We start from the raw sequence: 18,130 nt of genomic DNA, 5'->3' as shown, positions 1-18,130 counted from the left end.
AACTATTCTATATCTTGATTGTGGTGGCTACATGACTATATGCATTTGTCAAAAACTCACAGACATTAAACAAGGAAAACTTTAAATACACTTTAATTTTAATAAAATCATGTTTTCTACAGTACTAGTGTCTAAACAGACGTAGAAAAAAAGAACAAATGAGAAAAGGTAACGACATGAAAAAAAATTAGTTCCCTCTCTAAAATGTGTTCTAATGAAGTTGTAGATTGAAATATATCCCAATGAGCACATTTACTTCATCCGGCCAGGTAGGAATTAATGTTGCTAGGGACTGTGGAAATGATCAGCATTGGTCATCAAGTATTTTTGGCATTCTACTTTCTGGGTATGTGGCAGTACTGCACTCCCCTGTCACCTCTGAAATTATACCTGAACATGTGACTTGCTTTAGTCAATGAAATATGAGTTATAAGTGATGTACCATCACTTCTGGATAGAAGTCTTTGGGCACCAATAAACACAATCCATCACACTGCATTTTCTTGCCTCAATGATTGTGGAATCATGTGCTAAGCCATGGTCTCCAACCTATATCTCCAAGTGACCAGCATTATTAGCAGGAGAATCTCTCCCCAGCCACACTGGACGTGATGTCAGTGAGAAACTTAAAGCAACCTTCTGTTGCTCAGGTTTGGGGGAAGTTTGTGACTAAGACATAAATTAGCCTATCCTGTTTTATAAAAGATCTTAGCTGCTTCACAAAACTAAAACTAAAACAAGCACAACCACCACCAACACAGAAAGTCAAAGAAAACTCTTTTCGCCATCTTTCTGTGCTACCGCAATGGTGTGCATGAATGACCTGGCTGATGCTCTCAAGAGCATTAACAATGCTGAAAGAGAGACAAACGCCAGGTTCTTGTCAGGCCATGCTCCAAAATCACCTGGTTTCTAACTGTAATGATGAAGCATGCTTACACTGGCAAATTTCAAATCACTGATGATCACAGAGCTGGGAAAATTATTGTGAACCTCACAGGCAAGTTAAACAAGCATGAAGTGATCAGGCCCAGATTTGAAGTGCAACTCAAACATCTAGAAAAGTGTCAAAATAACCTACTTCCATTCTTCTAGCTTGGTTTCACTGTACTGACAACCTCAGCTGGCACGAGGACCATGAAGAAACAAGACAAAAACACATAGGAAAGAAATCCTGGAATTTTTTTCCTAGGAGTATATAACAATGTGCAAATAAAATGCCTCAATGGAGAAGGGGGGGGGAGTCAAAGAAAAAATAATCTATTTTGTTTACTAGGATCAATCCCACCACCCAAAACCTCAAGAGAACAACAAGGCCAAGGGTACAGAAGGAGAGTGCAGTCTACAAAAGGTGCAGCCTGAGGCCCTTCACTAAAAATGATATAATGTTCTGTGGTGGAGTAAGACTCCACCAAATTTACATGCAGTAAAATTAAAAATCTTGCTCAGGCCAAAGTAAAATCAATGCACTCTGCTGGTTATGAATGCAAACTTACCTAGAACAATAAATCAAAGCTCTTCCTGGTTTTCAAGGGCAAATTTCTTCTGTTAAATCCTATGGCAACTTTTGTTGCTTTATTTGAATACTTAGTATCTTCACAAAGCATACATCTTTCAGAAGTTCCTAGCACAGTACCTAGCTCAGTAAAGTTTTTTTTTGAATGAAATCTTCAAGTCCTTAGTGACTGAAGATGGAGACAGCCCATGAGATGAAAGGGAGGGTGAACACCCAACAGTGTAAGAGGTTATCAAGTTGGTGCCAGCTGGGGAAGTCAACACCCACTCAAGGCTAGCCCATCCCGTTAGTTTTCTTAGCCAAAAATCCAGTTCACCAAATATATTCTAAGTATCTACTATGAGACAAAATGCAAAACAACTTTTAAAGCTTTGGGTACATCTTAACTCTTAAGCCAATGTCTATCCTGAAAGTTGTTTCACATAAGGTTTCAGAATGTTTCCATTTTCCTTCTGGTGATAAACTAGTGATACTTTAATAAACAAAGGATTTAATATCCTTTATTTTTTACAACAGATGACACTTACAGAACATGTGAGGAGACAGAACAGTGCTCCCCCATACACAGTACCCAGCATCCCCTCTTATTAACATCCGACATTAGGATGGTAGTTCTACTACACTTAATGAACCCGTAATGACATACTATCATTAACTGAAGTCAACGGTTTATTCAGATTTCCTTGATCTTTACCTAGTGTCATTTTCTGTTCCAGAATCCACATTACATTTAGTTGTCACGTCTCCTTAGGCGTCTCTTGGCTCTGGCAGTGTCTCACACTTGCCTTGTTTTTGATGACTTTGATTCTTTTTTTAATTAATTAGTTTATTTTTTGTGTGCGTTGCATCTTCGTTGCTGCACGAGGGCTTTCTCTAGTTGCAGTGAGCAGGGGTTACTCTTTGTTGCGGTGTGCAGGCTTCTCATTGCGGTGGTTTATCTTTGTTGCGGAGCACAGGCTCTAGGCACGCAGGCTTCAGTAGTTGTGGCACATGGGCTCAGTAGTTGTGGCTCGCGGGCTCTAGAGCGCAGGCTCAGTAGTTGTGGCCACGGGCATAGTTGCTCCGTGGCCTGTGAGATCCTTCCAGACCAGGGCTCGAACCCCTGTCCCCTGCATTGGCAGGCAGATTCTTAACCACTGTACCACCAGGGAAGTCCCCAGAATTGGTCTGATGTTTTTGCTCATGATTAGAGTGGGGCTATGGGTTCTGGGGAGGAAAATCACATAGGTAAAGTGCCATTTCATCACAGAATATGAACGGTACATTATCAACATGATTTTTATGACTGTTAATGGTGACCTTGATTCACCTGGTTGCAGTAACAAAGGATTTTTAATAGCTGATTATCAACAAAAATTTTATAATTAGTAGCTACGATTACAATAAACATATTAAAAATACATTATTAAAAAGTATTATTCAAAATATCTGTGGATAACCTATACTGCTAAAACCAGAAATGTGGCTACATAAATTGTGGTACATTCACTACACAAATGTCTACAGTCCCTTAAAAATAGCAAATATAACAGTTATATGACAATATGGAAATATGCATAATGTCAAGTAAACAAAGCAGGAATAAAAAAATGAATACATACTGTTCTTACAACAAGGTAAAAACCCAAAACAGCCTAAAAGAGAAAATACAAAAAATGATAGCCATTATATTGGTTAGATGAGAAACATGGGTGATTTCCTTCCCCTGTTTTCCCAAAGTTTCTACTGTTTCATTGCTACTTTCACAATTACAAGAAAAAGAAAATTTTAACTGCTAAAATTCTGTGAAAAACACTTCCTTTTTGACTGTGAAAGTATACCTATTTTTTTTAACATGGATTTGGTAATTAGGTCTTGAAAGCATACATTTAAATTCCAAATCTCCATATATCCCAATTCTCCATATATCCCAAAGCTTAGTTATTTCTTTTCTCTCCAGATTACTGATCATTACAAAACTAACATTCACCTATACTATTGCTCCTGGAAGCCTGAAAACTACATCTGCCTTGCTGACTAGGCTTGAGTCACATGCTTTCAATGAGAAGCTCTTCCGTGGGAACATAAGATGGAGGGAAGGAGTAAAGCCATTTCCTACTTCTGGCTCTAAAAACAGCAACGGCAGCTAACTGCAGGTCCTGTGGACTCCTGCAGTAGTTACAGAGCTCGTGCTGAGGCTTTTGCCAGCAGTGGGCAAATGCAAATTCAGCAGCACAGGCAATAACTCCCAGGTTTTAGCAGGAGTGTGCCAAGTATCAATGTACTGAATATTTCCTCTGAGCTCCAAATTTATCCTTCAGTACAACCTGTTCAGTGATAAGAGACTGGACTCTTTTAAACAGTTTTTAAAAATAAATTTGTCAGTAGAGGGTGCTGGAGGGACAACACAGGAGGACTGGAGCACTCCTTGCTCCCGCTGCACTGTCAGTAGGTTTGCTTTAGTAACCAACTTCTCACAGCCCTACTGACAACAGCTCAACTCACTCCAGGCCTTGAGCCCACAGTGGTACCCTAACTCTGTCTGCACGCCTACTCATCAACCTTGAGTCTCCTGCGTCCACCCTGGAGGGTTGTTTCCTGCTCACCCAGAAACTGTGGACTCACTCTGGCTTGGACAACTCCGTACTTCTCCAACGAGGTCTGAACCACAGCTGTGAGGAGGGGCCCTCACCCCTCCCCCGTCTGTCCCTACTTGGACATTTTCCCTCAGGCCCAGAGTACCCTTTACGGTAGTCCTTACATCTTTATCATTATTCTCTAATCCTAGGTTAACAATTCTTTCAACTTCCTCTAGTTAAGTTACTGTGTTTTCTGCCTCCTCACTGGATCCAAAGTGCAAAGGAAAAAGAAGATTTAAAGAAGAACCAAGTGGAAATTTTAGGTGAAAAATACAGAGTGTGGACTCACTCCTGGACTCAGGCTCAACAGCAGTGTTTGTCTCAAGAAAAAGCACTTGTATTATTCTTTGGAGCTACCAGCTGAACTAACTGCTTCCCTACCCCCACCCCCCACGAAACACCATTTTTACTATGGAAAAAAACAAAACAACAACAAAATGACAAACAACAGTTATTCAGACAGATTCGGGTATTCGGCAGGCATTGTGTCACAAAAGAATGAAGTGAGCCTAAGAACCAAGCAAAACACTGACAATATTTGCTGCCACTGACAAAATAAAACTTTCAAGCAAATATTAGTATTTTAGAAAACCTACATCCACCACAATAAGAACGACAGCTTCTCCAATACCTAAAGCCCTTTTGAGATAAGTGGTGACGTTAATGAATGTGACTTTTATGTTACACAGGAAAATGTGTCAAGATTTGGAAGATTTGCATAACTTGATCCAACAGCTACCAAATGATCAATACATGAGGTTACAAAGCCATGCATGAGTAAAAGACAACAGATTTTTAAAGACAGTTTTACTGAGGAATAATGGACATCCAATAAAATACGCTTACTTAGAGGATATCACTTGATACGCTTGACACTGGTAAAACTGTCACCACAATCAAGATAATGAACACATCCATCACCACCAAAATTAACTCATGCCCCTTTGTAATCCACCTTCATCTCATCCTTCTCTCACCCATCTTGTTCCCTCCCAACTAACTGTTCTCCATAGCACGTATAACCATCTCGTCATGCCACATAATTTACTACGTGTTTACTTTCTGTCCTCCCCTCCTCCTCTACCAAGCCGAAAACAAGAACGTAGGCTCTATGAAAGAAGGGATTTTGTCTATTTTGTTACCAGCCTAGCCCAAGTGCATAAAATAGTGCCTGGCTAGTTAACAGGTGCTCAATAAACACTTGTCAAATAAGTGCATGTATGCTTGCCCGTAAGCATGCCAAAGCAGTGAAAGTTGATCTGTGGCAAGAAGAATGAAGCAGGCATTACTGGAAGCAGAGATGAAAGACCATGTGGTTCTAGAAAGACAGTAACTAGCTGTCTGGTTCTGACAACTTCTTATCCTTTTAACTCATTACTTCCAATGTTTTGGCAGTCCATAAAAATAGGCTGGTAAGATTTTATTACATTCTGCTAGTGTGAGCAGTAATCTAGAAAAATGAAAAAGAAAAATGTCAGCTCTATATACCACTGGGCTGAAATGAGAGCACACTGCTATGGCAAAACGTTTAGTATCTTAATGAGAGTTTCATACATCAATACTTGCAACATTTATTCCAATGTTGCAGTGCTTTTACTTTTAAAAAATGTATATCCTTGAGCAAAGAACAGATTTTTTTTTTGAAACTGAAAAATATCAGTGCTTTGCAGGATCAGACTCCTAATCGATAAAATGAGGAAGATCTAAGACCTCCTCAAGCTCTGAAGTTCAAATATTTGATGATAGAGAGCAGTTTACCTAACAGAACTTCTTTCAAAATCGGAGTCAATCCTTTTACACCCTGCCCCTGCCTTACCAACTAAGTTTACATAATATTCTAAATGCTTTGTTGTCATTTTAACAACTTTTCATTTCATCTTCACTAGGAGTAGATTCTGTCTCAAGAAACCACTTTCTTTGCTCATCCATAAAAAGCAACTCCTCAGCTCTTAAAATTTTATCATGAGATTACAGAATTCAGTCACATCTCCAGGCTCCACTTCTAATTCTATTTTTCTTGCTATTTGTACCACATCTGCAGTTACTTCCTCCACTGAAGTCCTGAACCCCTCAAAATCACCCATGTCGGTTGGAGTCAACTTCCAAACCCCTATTAATGTTGATATTTTTGCCTCTTCCCATCAATCACAAATGTTCTTTTTTTAAAATTTTATTTATTTTTTTATTGAAGTATAGTTGATCTACAATGTTGTGTCAGAATCACAAATGTTCTTAATGGCATCTAGCATGGTGAATCCTTTCCAGAATGTTTTCAATTTACTTTGTCCAGATCCATCAGAGGAATCATTATCTATGGCAGCTATAGCCTTATGAAATGTATTTCCTAAATAATAAGACTTGAAAGTTGAAATTACTTCTTGATCCATGGGCTACAGAATGGGTGTTGTGTTTGCAGGCATGAAAACAACACTCATCTTGTTGTACATCTCCATCACAGCTCCTGGGTGACCAGGTACATTGTCAATAAGCAATAATATTTTGAAAGGAACCGTCTTTTTTTCTGAGCAGTAGGTCTCAACAGTGGGTTTAAGATATTCAGTAAACAGTGTTGTAAACAGATGTGCTGTCATCTAGGCTTTGTTGTTCCATCTACAGAACACAGGCAGAGTAGATTAAAAATAATTCTTAAGCGCCCTAGGATTTTTGGAATGGTAAATGAGCAATGGCTTCAGCTTCAAGTCACTAGCTACATTAGCCCCAGCAAGAATCAGCCCGTCCTTTGAAGCTCTGAAGCCAGGCATTGACGTCTCCTCTCTAGCTATGAAAGTCCTAGGTGGCATCTGCTTCAAATATAAGGCTGTTTCATCTACACTGAAAATCTATTTCTCAGTGTGACCACCAAGAATTATCTCAGCTGGATCTTCTGGATAACTTGCTGCAGCTTCTACGTCAGTACTTGCTGCTTCACTTTGCACTTTGGTGTTATGGAGACAACTTCTTTCCTTAAACCTCATGAACCAAGCGCTGCTAGCTTTAAACTTTTCTTCTGCAGCTTCCTCAACTTTCTCAGCCTTCTCAGAATTGAAGAGAGTTAGAGCCTTGCTCTGGATTAGGCTTTGGCTTTAGGGACTGTTGTGGCTGCTTTGATCTTCTCTCCAGACAACTAAAACTTTCTCTATATAAGCAATATGGCTGTTTCTTATCATCCATGTGTTCACTGCAGGAACTCTTTTAACTTTTTTCAAGAACTTTTCCCTTACATTCACAACTTGGCTAACTGGTGCAAAAGGCCTAGCTTTCAGCCTATCTCGGATTTCAACATGCTTTCCTCACTTATCTTACTTACCTCTAACTTTTGATTTAAAGTGAGAGACATGTGACTCTTCCTTTCACTTGAACACTTAGAGATCATTACAGTTATTAAATGGCCTAATTTCAGTATTGTTGGGCCTCAGGGAATAGGGAGGCCCCAAGGAGAAAAAAAAGAAACGGGAACAGCAGTTGGTGGAGCAGTGAGAATACACACATTTATCTATTAAGTTCACTGTCTTTGTGGGCACAGTTCATGGTGTCCCAAAACAATTACAACAGTAAATCACAGATCACCATAACAAATATAATAATAATGAAAAAATCTGCAATATTTAAAAGAATTACTAAGATGTGACACAGAGACATGAAGTGGGCAAATGCTTCAGGAAAAATGGCACCTATAGACTTACTCAATGCAGGGTTGCCACAAACTCTCAATTTGTAAAAAAAAATTAATATCTGCAAAGCTCAATAAAATGAACACAATAAAACAAGGCATGGCTCTATTATGAGAATGGATTATAAAACTGTTGATTTTACAAAAATAAAACAATACACTGAACACTTTAGAGATCTTTAATAGCTAGCAAACACAAAATATGAAGGGTCAAAATCCACCTGGCAAACAACCAATTTTCTAATAGAATTCAGTCTTGTTTACTACAAATAGGAAACATTCTGAGCATTATAACATCATATATGGTACCATTAGAGGAAAGCAACATGCAATTTTTAAAAGAGATGGAAGAGCTTAACAATCTCTTTGCAGGTTGGTATTTCAGATTTCTGTTTGCTCAGATTAACATATTAAAAAATAGATAAGTAAACAACATCATCAGTGTTTTTAACGAGTGATAAAATTTTAAGATTTTTAAATTTTTTATTTTCTTTATGTTTAGCCTCATTTCCCAAGTCTCCTACCAAAAAAAAAAGTTTCTTTTATAATCAAAAACCCAATTGCATTTTTTAATTTAAGAAATAACCTGTAATAACTCATTTAGCAAATAGAAGTTGTTTCCAAGCTTTTTGGTGTCTTCACTTTGTCATTTTTATCCTGAAATCTTCTGTAATCCTCCCTTTCCTTCCAGCATTTTTTCAAGTTAAATTTACATTAACTTTGACAATTTCAGAAGACTTCCAATTTGGAATTTTGCAAAATTAGGCATGAGCAGTATTAAAATTCACTATCATTTCATGACTAACAGTGTCATAAAACAAATGCAAAGTAAAGCTTTGTCAAATTATGTAGATGATTCACCTTATAAAGGGAGTGACAAAAATACAGTCATCTCAACACTGGACACTGGGTATCCACTTATAAATTTAACCATGGAGTCTGACAGACCTGAGTTGGAATCTTGCCTCTGACATCTGTTACCTGTATGACCTTGGGCAAGTTACTTAATCATACTAACCCTCAGTTTCCTCATCTGTAAAAAGGGAATGGTGCCTACCTAACAGTCTTAGGAGAGTTAAATGAGATGTGTATAAAATGTTTAGTGAAGTACATGCCATCCATCAAGTTCTCAGTAAATGTCAGTTATTTCAATAGAGAACAGTGTTCAAGTCAGTAAATAAATATCATTTGTACCGCACCCTGACTGAGGGGGGTGGGCAGTGCACTAGAAGCACTCAGAAAATATTTCTTTCATGGTTCCAGCTTTGCGATTCTGCAATTCCTGAATCACCACTATCATACCATAAGTGTATGCAATTACTAAGTGCCTAAGCTCAAAGAATGGGAATTTAATAAACCATGCCAGTATATATCAATTGATAAATCAATAAACACATGCATTACTAGACTGAGTCATTAAAATTTGAATCCAAAAGGATGTATGGATGTAGATGGAAATTTACACACTAGGACCACCTGTCAAAAGAAAGTAATTCCTAACCTCCTCAGCAGTTTCACTTTACTATTTTTTCCAAAGGAGTCTCCTGTGGTGATTACCTTTCACTCACGGCACATAATAAAAACAACTGAGCCATAATGAAAGGAAAACTGTGTAATCAGGATACCTAAGTTCAAATCTTTCTCTTACTAGGGTGTGAAACTTGGACAAACTATTAAACTAACTTCCACACCTATAAAAGATAATAATACCTACCTACTCCATAGGGATCTTAGATCAAATGTGAAGGCATGTAACTATGCTTTGTAAACTGTCAAGTATAACATGCAAATATCATTACAGTTGAGGTTCTTCCTATCGAAGGAAAGACTTCTTTAAAAAAAATGATAAATTGATCCCCTCCACGCATCACATATACAGACAACATCAAACTTTTCATCACCCATTACTGCACACCACGACAGTCCCCAACGATCTTCATCTAAAATCATCAAAATCGCAACCCGTAAGGTTGCAAGACGCTTATCATATCCCCACATAATAAACCCAAAGCATAAATGTATCTTCATCGATAACCTCAACAACAGGAAAGCGATTAGGAATTTCCTCTATAGACTCACGAAATTATTCCATAAACTCTAAAAAGATAAAACTGCTTAAAAACAACCTAACTACCTTCGCCGGATCAGCAAATGCGTTTCACTAGTCACAGATGTTCAGTCATGTCTTCACTTCTGTATTCAGTTCACAAGAGTCAGCTTGTTCCAGAACAGCCACATCCAAAACACACGCACTCAAAAGCAAAACAGACACACAAAACTCTGCTTATTGGTGCCAGAGACTAAGCACAAAATAAACTACACCGAAACAAAGAGCCTTCCTGCTTCGAATAACCCCGGTGGCGCTGCCTCTGCCTCGCTTAGTAAACAAACTACTAGGGGCCACGCAAGCAGAGGGCAAGGTTTTTAAATACGGGGTCAGTTCCACTCCACCAGGCCGTCACCTGGCGGGGTATTTTTCGCGAAGTTTCAGTCAACAAAGAAGTTTTATCGTGAAAGGGTCGGGCCCGGAGAGCGAGGGGCAAAGCGACATAAAGAAAGACAAAACCGAGTGGGGGAAGGGTGTGGAAAACGCCCCCAGACTTCGTGCAGCGACCACGGCGCCGTCCCCCCACCCCGGGACTGGCGGGACAGAGGGGGCGGGGAGCCACGCCGGCCGCGGCCACTGCAGCCCGACGCCCCCGGCCCAGGGCAGGGGTCCTGCTCTCTGCGCGCGCGCGCGGGCGAGAAACGGCCGGGGGCGCCGAGGGGTCACCTACTGCTCCCTGCCGCCCCTCGAGTCCGCCGCTCGGCGGGCAAACGGCCCGGGCGCCGGCCCCGCCGCGATCCCGCCCGCCGGGTCCCGCCGCCGTCCCCGCGCGCCCCCGCCCCGAGCCGAGGAGCCCCCGCCGCTCCTCCCGGGCCTCGCCGCCTGCCTCGAGCGCCGCGGACCGGGCGCGGGCCCGGCCCGAACCCGGGCGCCAGAGCAAGGGCGCGGGCGACCCCGGCTTACCTTCCTCGGCGGTGTCCATCTTGTCTGGGGCGGGGGGGGGGAGCGGCGGTGACGCAGCCGCCAAGCTCCCGCGGCGGAGGCCGGAGCCTTCCGGCCGGGGCGGAGGGAAGGGAGGAGGGAGGAGGGAGCGGAGCCGGGCCCGGGCAGGTGCGTTGCTCAGGTGCGAAAGAGGAAGCCAGAGGAAGGAAAGAGGGGAACAGGGTGAGGGAGAAAGGCAGACAGAAAGCGGGCGAGAGAGGGGAGGGGGAGGGGCGGGGAGGGCCGAGGGGAGAGGCCTGGGCGGGGCGCGGAGGCGGAAGGGGCGGGGCGCGTCAACGACAGGCGCCGTCACTTCCGGCGGCGGCCGCCGCATCCGCGGCGCCTTCCTAGGTGGTTGGCGGCCCCGGGGGCGTTGCGGCGCCCCTTGCGGGCAGCGTGTGGCTACTTTCGTGGGCGGCGGGCCGCGCGGGCTTTGTCCCGCGGGCTGCGCGGGCAATGGGGCTGAAACCTTAGAAGGAGCTGAGTTCTAATGACCCCGAGGGAGGCGACAAAGAAGGCGCAGAGCTGAGGGAGGAGAGCAGCGGGAGCGAGCTCCTGACGGCGAGGTGGCGAGCCCAGCGCCGGCCGGGCGCGGTGCAGACAAAGGCGGGTCTCAGGGCTGAAGAGTTAGTTACCTGGGCGCCTGTGAAAATACAAGTTCGGCGCCCCCCTCTCTCCCGCCCCGAGATTCTGGTGCCGCGTGTTTGGAGTCGGCCCAGGGATATGCATTTTTGTTCCGCACGCGGGCACTTCTGATGCACGTTTTGAGGAAGTACTGAAATATCACTGAAATTAAGAAGGCAAGCTCTAACTCTACCACACACCCTCCCAGGGAAACTTCTTCATTTAACTGGAAGGACTGCTTCAATAACCTGCTTAGGCTGGAGGCTGCAACACCCTCCTCTAAGGGAAATCGGTTCAGATACGGACAGGGCTTGATAACACTGCGTGTCGGACGCTTATCTGGCCGGAGCTAAATTGCTTCGGACTGAGCTCTGCTTCCATCCGTACAGCACCTTTCCTCACTGTAATCCCTGGCTTTTTGTCTAAATGAAGAACTATGCAGAAAATAACAAGTTAGAAAGGTCACCACTTTTAGAATCGCCTGAGTAGAACCAAAGGTGTCTCTAATCCCAAGGAAATCTATTTTAAAGAATATGCGGATGACTTGCATATAGATTAGATACATGGTACATTGAGGAGCGCTAGCAATCTCTTTTCCACCTGTGTGAGGGACGGAGTTGGGAAGACGCCCTCCCCCAAGCCTCATCAATCAGAATGAGACTTAGAATAAAAGTAACGAAGTGTAATCCTCTGTAGAGAGAGCAGCCCTTGAAGACGGATGTCACCGATTTGACCAGTGTCACTCATGTTACCCGAGGTAGGAGAGAATTCAAAGTCTTGACCCAATAATGGAGACCCGCCGATTTCAAGAGCTGACCTTGAGAACTGAGCATATTTAAGCTTTTTATTTTTTATTATCTCCCAAGGAATGGAATCTGAAGGGGGCTCATACTCCAGTCCCCACCCCTCCTGCCTAACAGGACGAGCAGTCACATCCCCTGTAAGGCCTGTGGCAGACCACTCAACTCAGACCAGGGTCACTGTTCAGGACCACCAGACCCAGCCTCAGGGGTTGTACAGCAAAAGCGGGAAGGAGTCTGAGAGGTAGACTTCAAGATTCACTGGAGGAAGTGCTAATGGTCTTTCCGGGCAGGTGTGTGAACCTCCAGGCAGTAGACCTGGGTTAGGATTGGAGGGATGTGGGTGTATGCAGTGTGGGTGGAGGGCTCCCTCCTTTTGTCTTTCTGTGTCTTCCTTTGTGATGCTCAAAGGAAGGTTACTTCTAGAGTTGAGAATTGCCCCAACCTTTTTTCATTTTTCATTTGGAGGTTAAACCTAAGAGTAATCAAACAATATTTGTTGAGTCCCTATTATGTGCCAAGCATTGGTCCTCACAACAAACCCTTTGAGATACGTAAGGCAGTCAGACCTCTCTTGGTTACCAACTAAGCTAGTAGACAAAAGGGAGGAATGGACTGTCTACATGAACAAACTGTGACAAGGGTAGTTGTCCAGTGGGCCTCAGGAATTGCTGGAACCAGAGTCCCCTCTCTGCCCCCATCCCTCTGTTCTGCTTCTCTCTGCACATCAGCTTCTTGTTGTCACACCAGCTTCCTCCACATGGCTGGGGACAAGGCCCGATAGCTCTCAAGGTCATATCTTCAGCCTCACCATCAGACAGGCTGAGGGCGACGATCTCTGGTCTCAACAGTTCCTAGGGAAGGACAGTTCATTGGTCCAGCTAAGTGCCCATCCCTGAACCAAATGATGAGGGTCTGTAAGAACATAACGTGTACACCGCCATTGAATTACATTACTGAAGTGCAGAAAGAACATTTCCCACAAGAAAAGGGAAGACAAAGCAATAGATATGCATTATAATTAGAATTCTCGTTGTTTTCAAACAAGGACACCAAGATAATATAGAAATATTTTTATTTGCCACACTTTCATCCAAGGAAACCAGTTAGAATTCATACACAATTTCAACCTGAGAAAAAGTTATTTTGATCAAAAGAGACACTTAAAGGTATAGCATACATGTGGTTCCAGCCTCTGTGTGTGTGTGTGTGTGTGCGCGCACTGTGCCATGAGGATACTATAGCTTAGTAATTCTGGGTTTCCATATAGCAATCAAAGGAGCAACAGGGGATGTGTGGTATAATTTTTGAGCACTAACTCAAACTAACAATAACAATAATTAACCTAACTCCCTATTATGTCCAATGAATGTTAATAGCAATCTTGCAAAGCAAATATTGTAGCCATTTCACAGATGAGGAATCTGAGACAGCTGATAAGTAACTTGCTTTTGGCCATATGTAGAAGAGGAACCAAAATTAAAGCACAGGTCTGTCTTTAACTCCAGACCTCTAATTTTTAAACCTCACCTGTTTGCCCTTTGCAGCCACACTCTTAACACTGCCACTAAACTCTTAACTTTTTACCATGAGCCCATGCTTAGATAGAAGCCCAAGACTTTGCAACAGTTGCACAGAAGTTGCACAGAGTTGTTGCTGACCAAGTATACGTATGATAATTAAGTAAAGTGCCTTACTATAAGCTTAACATTAACGTCTATAAATTATTGAAGGCAGTTTGTGGCATTATCTTAATATAAAACTCTTTCCTTCCTTCCTATCTTCCTTTCCCTCTCATCTCATCTTCCCTTCCCTTCCATTTTTTAAAAAATTTATTTATTTATTTTATATTTATTTTTGGCTGCGTTGGGTCTTTGTTGCTGTGCACAGGCTTTCTCTAGTTGTGGCGAGAGGAGGCTACTCTTCGTCGCGGTGCGCGGGCTTCTCATTGTGGTGGCTTCTCCTGTTGCGGAGCACTGGCTCTAGGCATGTTGGCTTCAGTAGTTGCAGCACATGGGCTCAGTAGTTGTGGCTCACGGGCTGTAGAGCGCAGGCTCAGTAGTTGTGGCTCACGGGCTTAGTTGCTCCGCGGCATGTGGGATCTTCCCGGACCAGGGCTCGAACCCGTGTCCCCTGCATTGGCAGGCAGATTCTTAACCACTGCGCCACCAGGGAAGTCCTCCCTTCCATTTTTCTATTCCATTTCTCCTCCCTTCCTGCTATGAGACACAACAATAATGTGGGCAAGAACATGGATGCTGAAGGGAGAGGCATGCAGGTGGCAGAGAGAGAAGACTGGTGTGGTTGGACAATTGATTATGTTGAATAATGATGACCAGATTTCCCACTGTTGGAGAAAATACTAACATGGAAAAGGGGAAGGCTAAAATGAACCCTGAGGTGTTGGATTGGAAATATAGGTATCATTAGGAACTCATTTTTAAAAATGTAAACAAATATAGAAATATATATAGTTGACTCTTGAAAAATGTGGGGATTAGAGGCACTGACCCACTGCTCAGTTGAAAAGCTGAGTATAACTTTATAGTCAGCCCTCATACCTGTGGTTCCACATCCTTGGATTCAACCAACCTCAGATGGTGTAGTACTGTAGTATGTATTTATTGAAAAAAAATCTGAGTATAAGTGGACCCATGCAGTTCAAACCAGTGTTATTCAAGGCTCAACTATATATGTATGTCTATAAATATCATATATAATATATATCGGCTGTTAAATATATATGCTAGGAAATATATAATATTTAATATTATGTGTACATTGTATACATTTCCTAGTTCTGTCCTCTGAGAGGATAGACATGCAGTGATATCTCAGTAGCTATGAGCACACTGCGTATACAGATTTTGGTTTCTAATACCATGCTCCACTAAAAGGAACCAAGACTGTATGATCCATAATGATAGACACATGTCATCAGACATTTGTCCAAACCCATAGAATGTACAAGACCAAGAGTGAACTGTAATGCAAACTATGGACTTTGGGTGATTATGATGTGTCAGTTCTATCAATTGTAGCAAATATACTATGGGGGATGTTAATAATGGGGGAGTCTATGTAGGGGCATATGGAAATCTCTGTACCTCCCTCTCACTTTTTCTGTAAACCCTAAACTGCTCTAAGAAAAAAATAAAGTTCAAAATTTTCAAAAAAATATTTATATGGGAAAAAAAGAGTAACCAAGACTCTGAAGAAATGTCAGATTTTAGGGCTGAAGCAGGAGAACTGCAAGATAAGCCTAGAACATCTTGTGCAGAAATTAAGGAAAGGCTCAAAAACTGATAGGGCCATGCTAAAAGGATAAAAAAACTGGATCAAAGAGGCTCCCGTTGGCCATGCTGAGGACAATTTGAGCATGAAAATAAATATTACAGTAACAGATTATAACCTGTTAAGTAAAATAGGAATCCATGAGCTCATCATGATATAAATCAGTAGGGAGAGAAAAAAGCTCTTCCTTTGCAGTATAATGCCAACCAATAAACAGAAAATCACTGACCAACCTGTTAGTGGTTCAGACTGGAGTTGTCAATGGAGGCTAAGAATGGGTGAAGTTTCAATGAGGAACAGGATTTTAGCATATTATTGGAACATTTTCCAACAGTTAACAAGAAAAATAGTAGTTTTACAGTGAAGACATCAACATGAGTAGATGATCAAGGTCAACATCACCAGTGATTGGACAGATTGACATAACGAGAAAATTGAAGTTTCTCAGGAATGCATGCCTGAGTCTGGGCATGAGGCAACATCCAGTGGAATCAAGTTGAGTGTCAGCCTATGGAATATAAGGGCTGTATTCTCTTAAACTCTCAAGGACATGATAGACAGAAGACTGAGGAACTGTTCCAGATTGGAGGAAGCCAAAGAGACGTGACAACTAAATGCAATGTACGAAGGAATCCTAGACCTGAAAACCAAGAAAGACATTTGCGGGACAGTTGGCAAAATTAAAAGTTGAATAGGTTCTTTGAATGGTAGTGTTGTATCAGTGTTGATTTTCTGACTTCTTGGGAGGTCCTTGTTTAGGGAAATGCACATTAGAGTATTTAGGGGTGATGTAGAATCAGGGCTGAAGCTTGTAGTGAAATGGTTTAGAAAAAGACTAAGTGTGTGTGTGTGTGTGTGTGTGTGTGAGGGGGAGAGAGAGAGAGAGAGAGAGAGATGTTAAAAGTTGGTGAATCTGGGTGAAGGCAATATCGGAATTTTTTTGGACTGTACTTGCAACTCTTCTGTGAGTCTGAAATTATTCTGAAATCATTTTTTAAAATTAAAATTGCTACGTGCTAATGGAACTATAAAGCAGTGGTTCTCAGATCTGGGGAGTCTCAGTCATTAGCACCTTTGAGTATCTGATAAAATCTGTGGGCTTTTTTTCCCAGAAAAACTGCATAAACACAAAATGTTGCATACAGTTTCTAGGAGTTCATGGTTGCCTTCAAGTCCAGGCAGAAACCTCCGGTTAGAAGAGCTTCTCATTTAAAGTACTGAGAAAAATGATGATGTTTACTTCCCTTTCCAAGAATATAGCAGGCTAGGTTATTTAGACCAACAGTTGAAAATACTTGATAAAATATTAAAAACATATTTGTAAAACCACTGAAGAGTTGACAAAAATGGTAAAGCAACTAGCAGGCCAGAATCTAAGGACGGGGTATAAATGGAATATGGCAGTTGCTTTTGCTCTGCTGATTACAGGCAAACTTTGAACCTGAATTTTGACAGCTTCCAGGGGCAAGAATAACAACTGTCAAAGCCCAGAGCCTGCCAACGGTCAAACATCTGTTAAGAGACCTTCTACCTGGATTCTCCCCCAGGGCCTCCAGAACGGCGTTCTCAGGAGGAATAGTGAACCAAAAGTAGACCTCTCTCTGAAACTTTTAGGAAAATTTGGTTTTGCTGAGCCTTATTAAATTATACCCATGAACCAACCCTGGCATGGATTGCACCTCAAACTCATGACACACCAGTAACCAAATAATCTCAAGCAATAAATTTAGTTCAAAATGATCCTGAACTACTGGGACCCCTAAGTACCTGGAAGATACAATATAGTAATCCCATACCTGGGATATATATATATATATGTATATAAACAAGAACTTACAGATAACAGAAACCATCCTACAAAGACTTCAGATATGGGATTACCAGACAAAGATTGTAAAGAAATTATACTTACTAGGACCTTTTTTTAAAAAAAGTGATGAAACAATTTTAAAATATCGATTTTATGCCAGAGTTACATCTTTGCTGCCATTTAAACATACAATGAAAAATCTTTATCAAGAAATGAAGGTAATAATTTTTTAGGGTGTACACAAGCAAAATCTTTAGAGAATTCTGCATTAGCATGAATGAGGCTACATCTGTCCTTGTGCACTTGGAATTCAGTGGCTGTAGATCTTCAACGGCCGTGGCCCCCTTTCATTTACTGATGTTTCCCTTAGGCCAACACAGGTCTGGACATGTAGTAGTAAGTCAATAAATATTGGCTGAATAAACAAAGCATAATTTTCGAGGAGATACTTTTTGTTGCTGAAATAGCAACATGTGTATGAATGCCTTTCTTAGCAAGAGACACATTCATAAGGTAGCTGAAATATCAATTGAGCAACAGTGATATATAAGGTTTGGTGTGTCTACTTCTACATCTGCACTTCTCAGTTATAATGAATTCAGTTTCAATGCTTCAGGCAGATAGTCTCAACAAGGAGTTACACTGAGTCAAATCAAATCATCAAAACAAAGTACCAAGTTTTTCTTATCCCTAACATATTCAGATACAATATTCAAATAAAAATTATTTGCAATTTAAGCCAAAATGTTACTGAGATGAAGGCCTTCAAG

General features: G+C 41.7%; 1 protein-coding gene and 1 pseudogene across 4 annotated transcripts in view; one reads left to right on the top strand and one right to left on the bottom strand.

The window, feature by feature from the left end:
• The window catches only part of MARCHF6 (membrane associated ring-CH-type finger 6), a 76,596-nt gene extending 65,604 nt beyond the window's left edge, over positions 1–10,992 (bottom strand). Inside the window, exon 1 of one of the 3 annotated variants that reach the window (XM_081231506.1) lies at positions 10,815–10,992. In XM_081231506.1, coding sequence (XP_081087632.1) covers positions 10,815–10,833 — 19 coding nt within the window. In that variant the 5' untranslated portion in view covers positions 10,834–10,992. Of the gene's footprint in view, positions 1–2,210; positions 2,783–10,814 lie in introns of those variants that run through there. The other 2 variants (XM_081231505.1, XM_081231507.1) reach the window with 2 other exon arrangements.
• Positions 128–1,362, top strand: LOC308616745 (small ribosomal subunit protein uS8-like; annotated as a pseudogene). Its single transcript has one exon. The product of its transcript is annotated as a small ribosomal subunit protein uS8-like (transcript).
• Positions 10,993–18,130: the final 7,138 nt, after the last annotated feature.

The sequence above is a fragment of the Mesoplodon bidens genome (assembly GCF_964165515.1).
Source record: "Mesoplodon bidens genome assembly, chromosome: 4".
NCBI classification, from domain to species: domain Eukaryota; kingdom Metazoa; phylum Chordata; class Mammalia; order Artiodactyla; family Ziphiidae; genus Mesoplodon; species Mesoplodon bidens.
The sequence above is the reverse complement of the archived record's forward strand: the minus strand, read 5'-3'. Positions and strand labels throughout refer to the sequence as shown.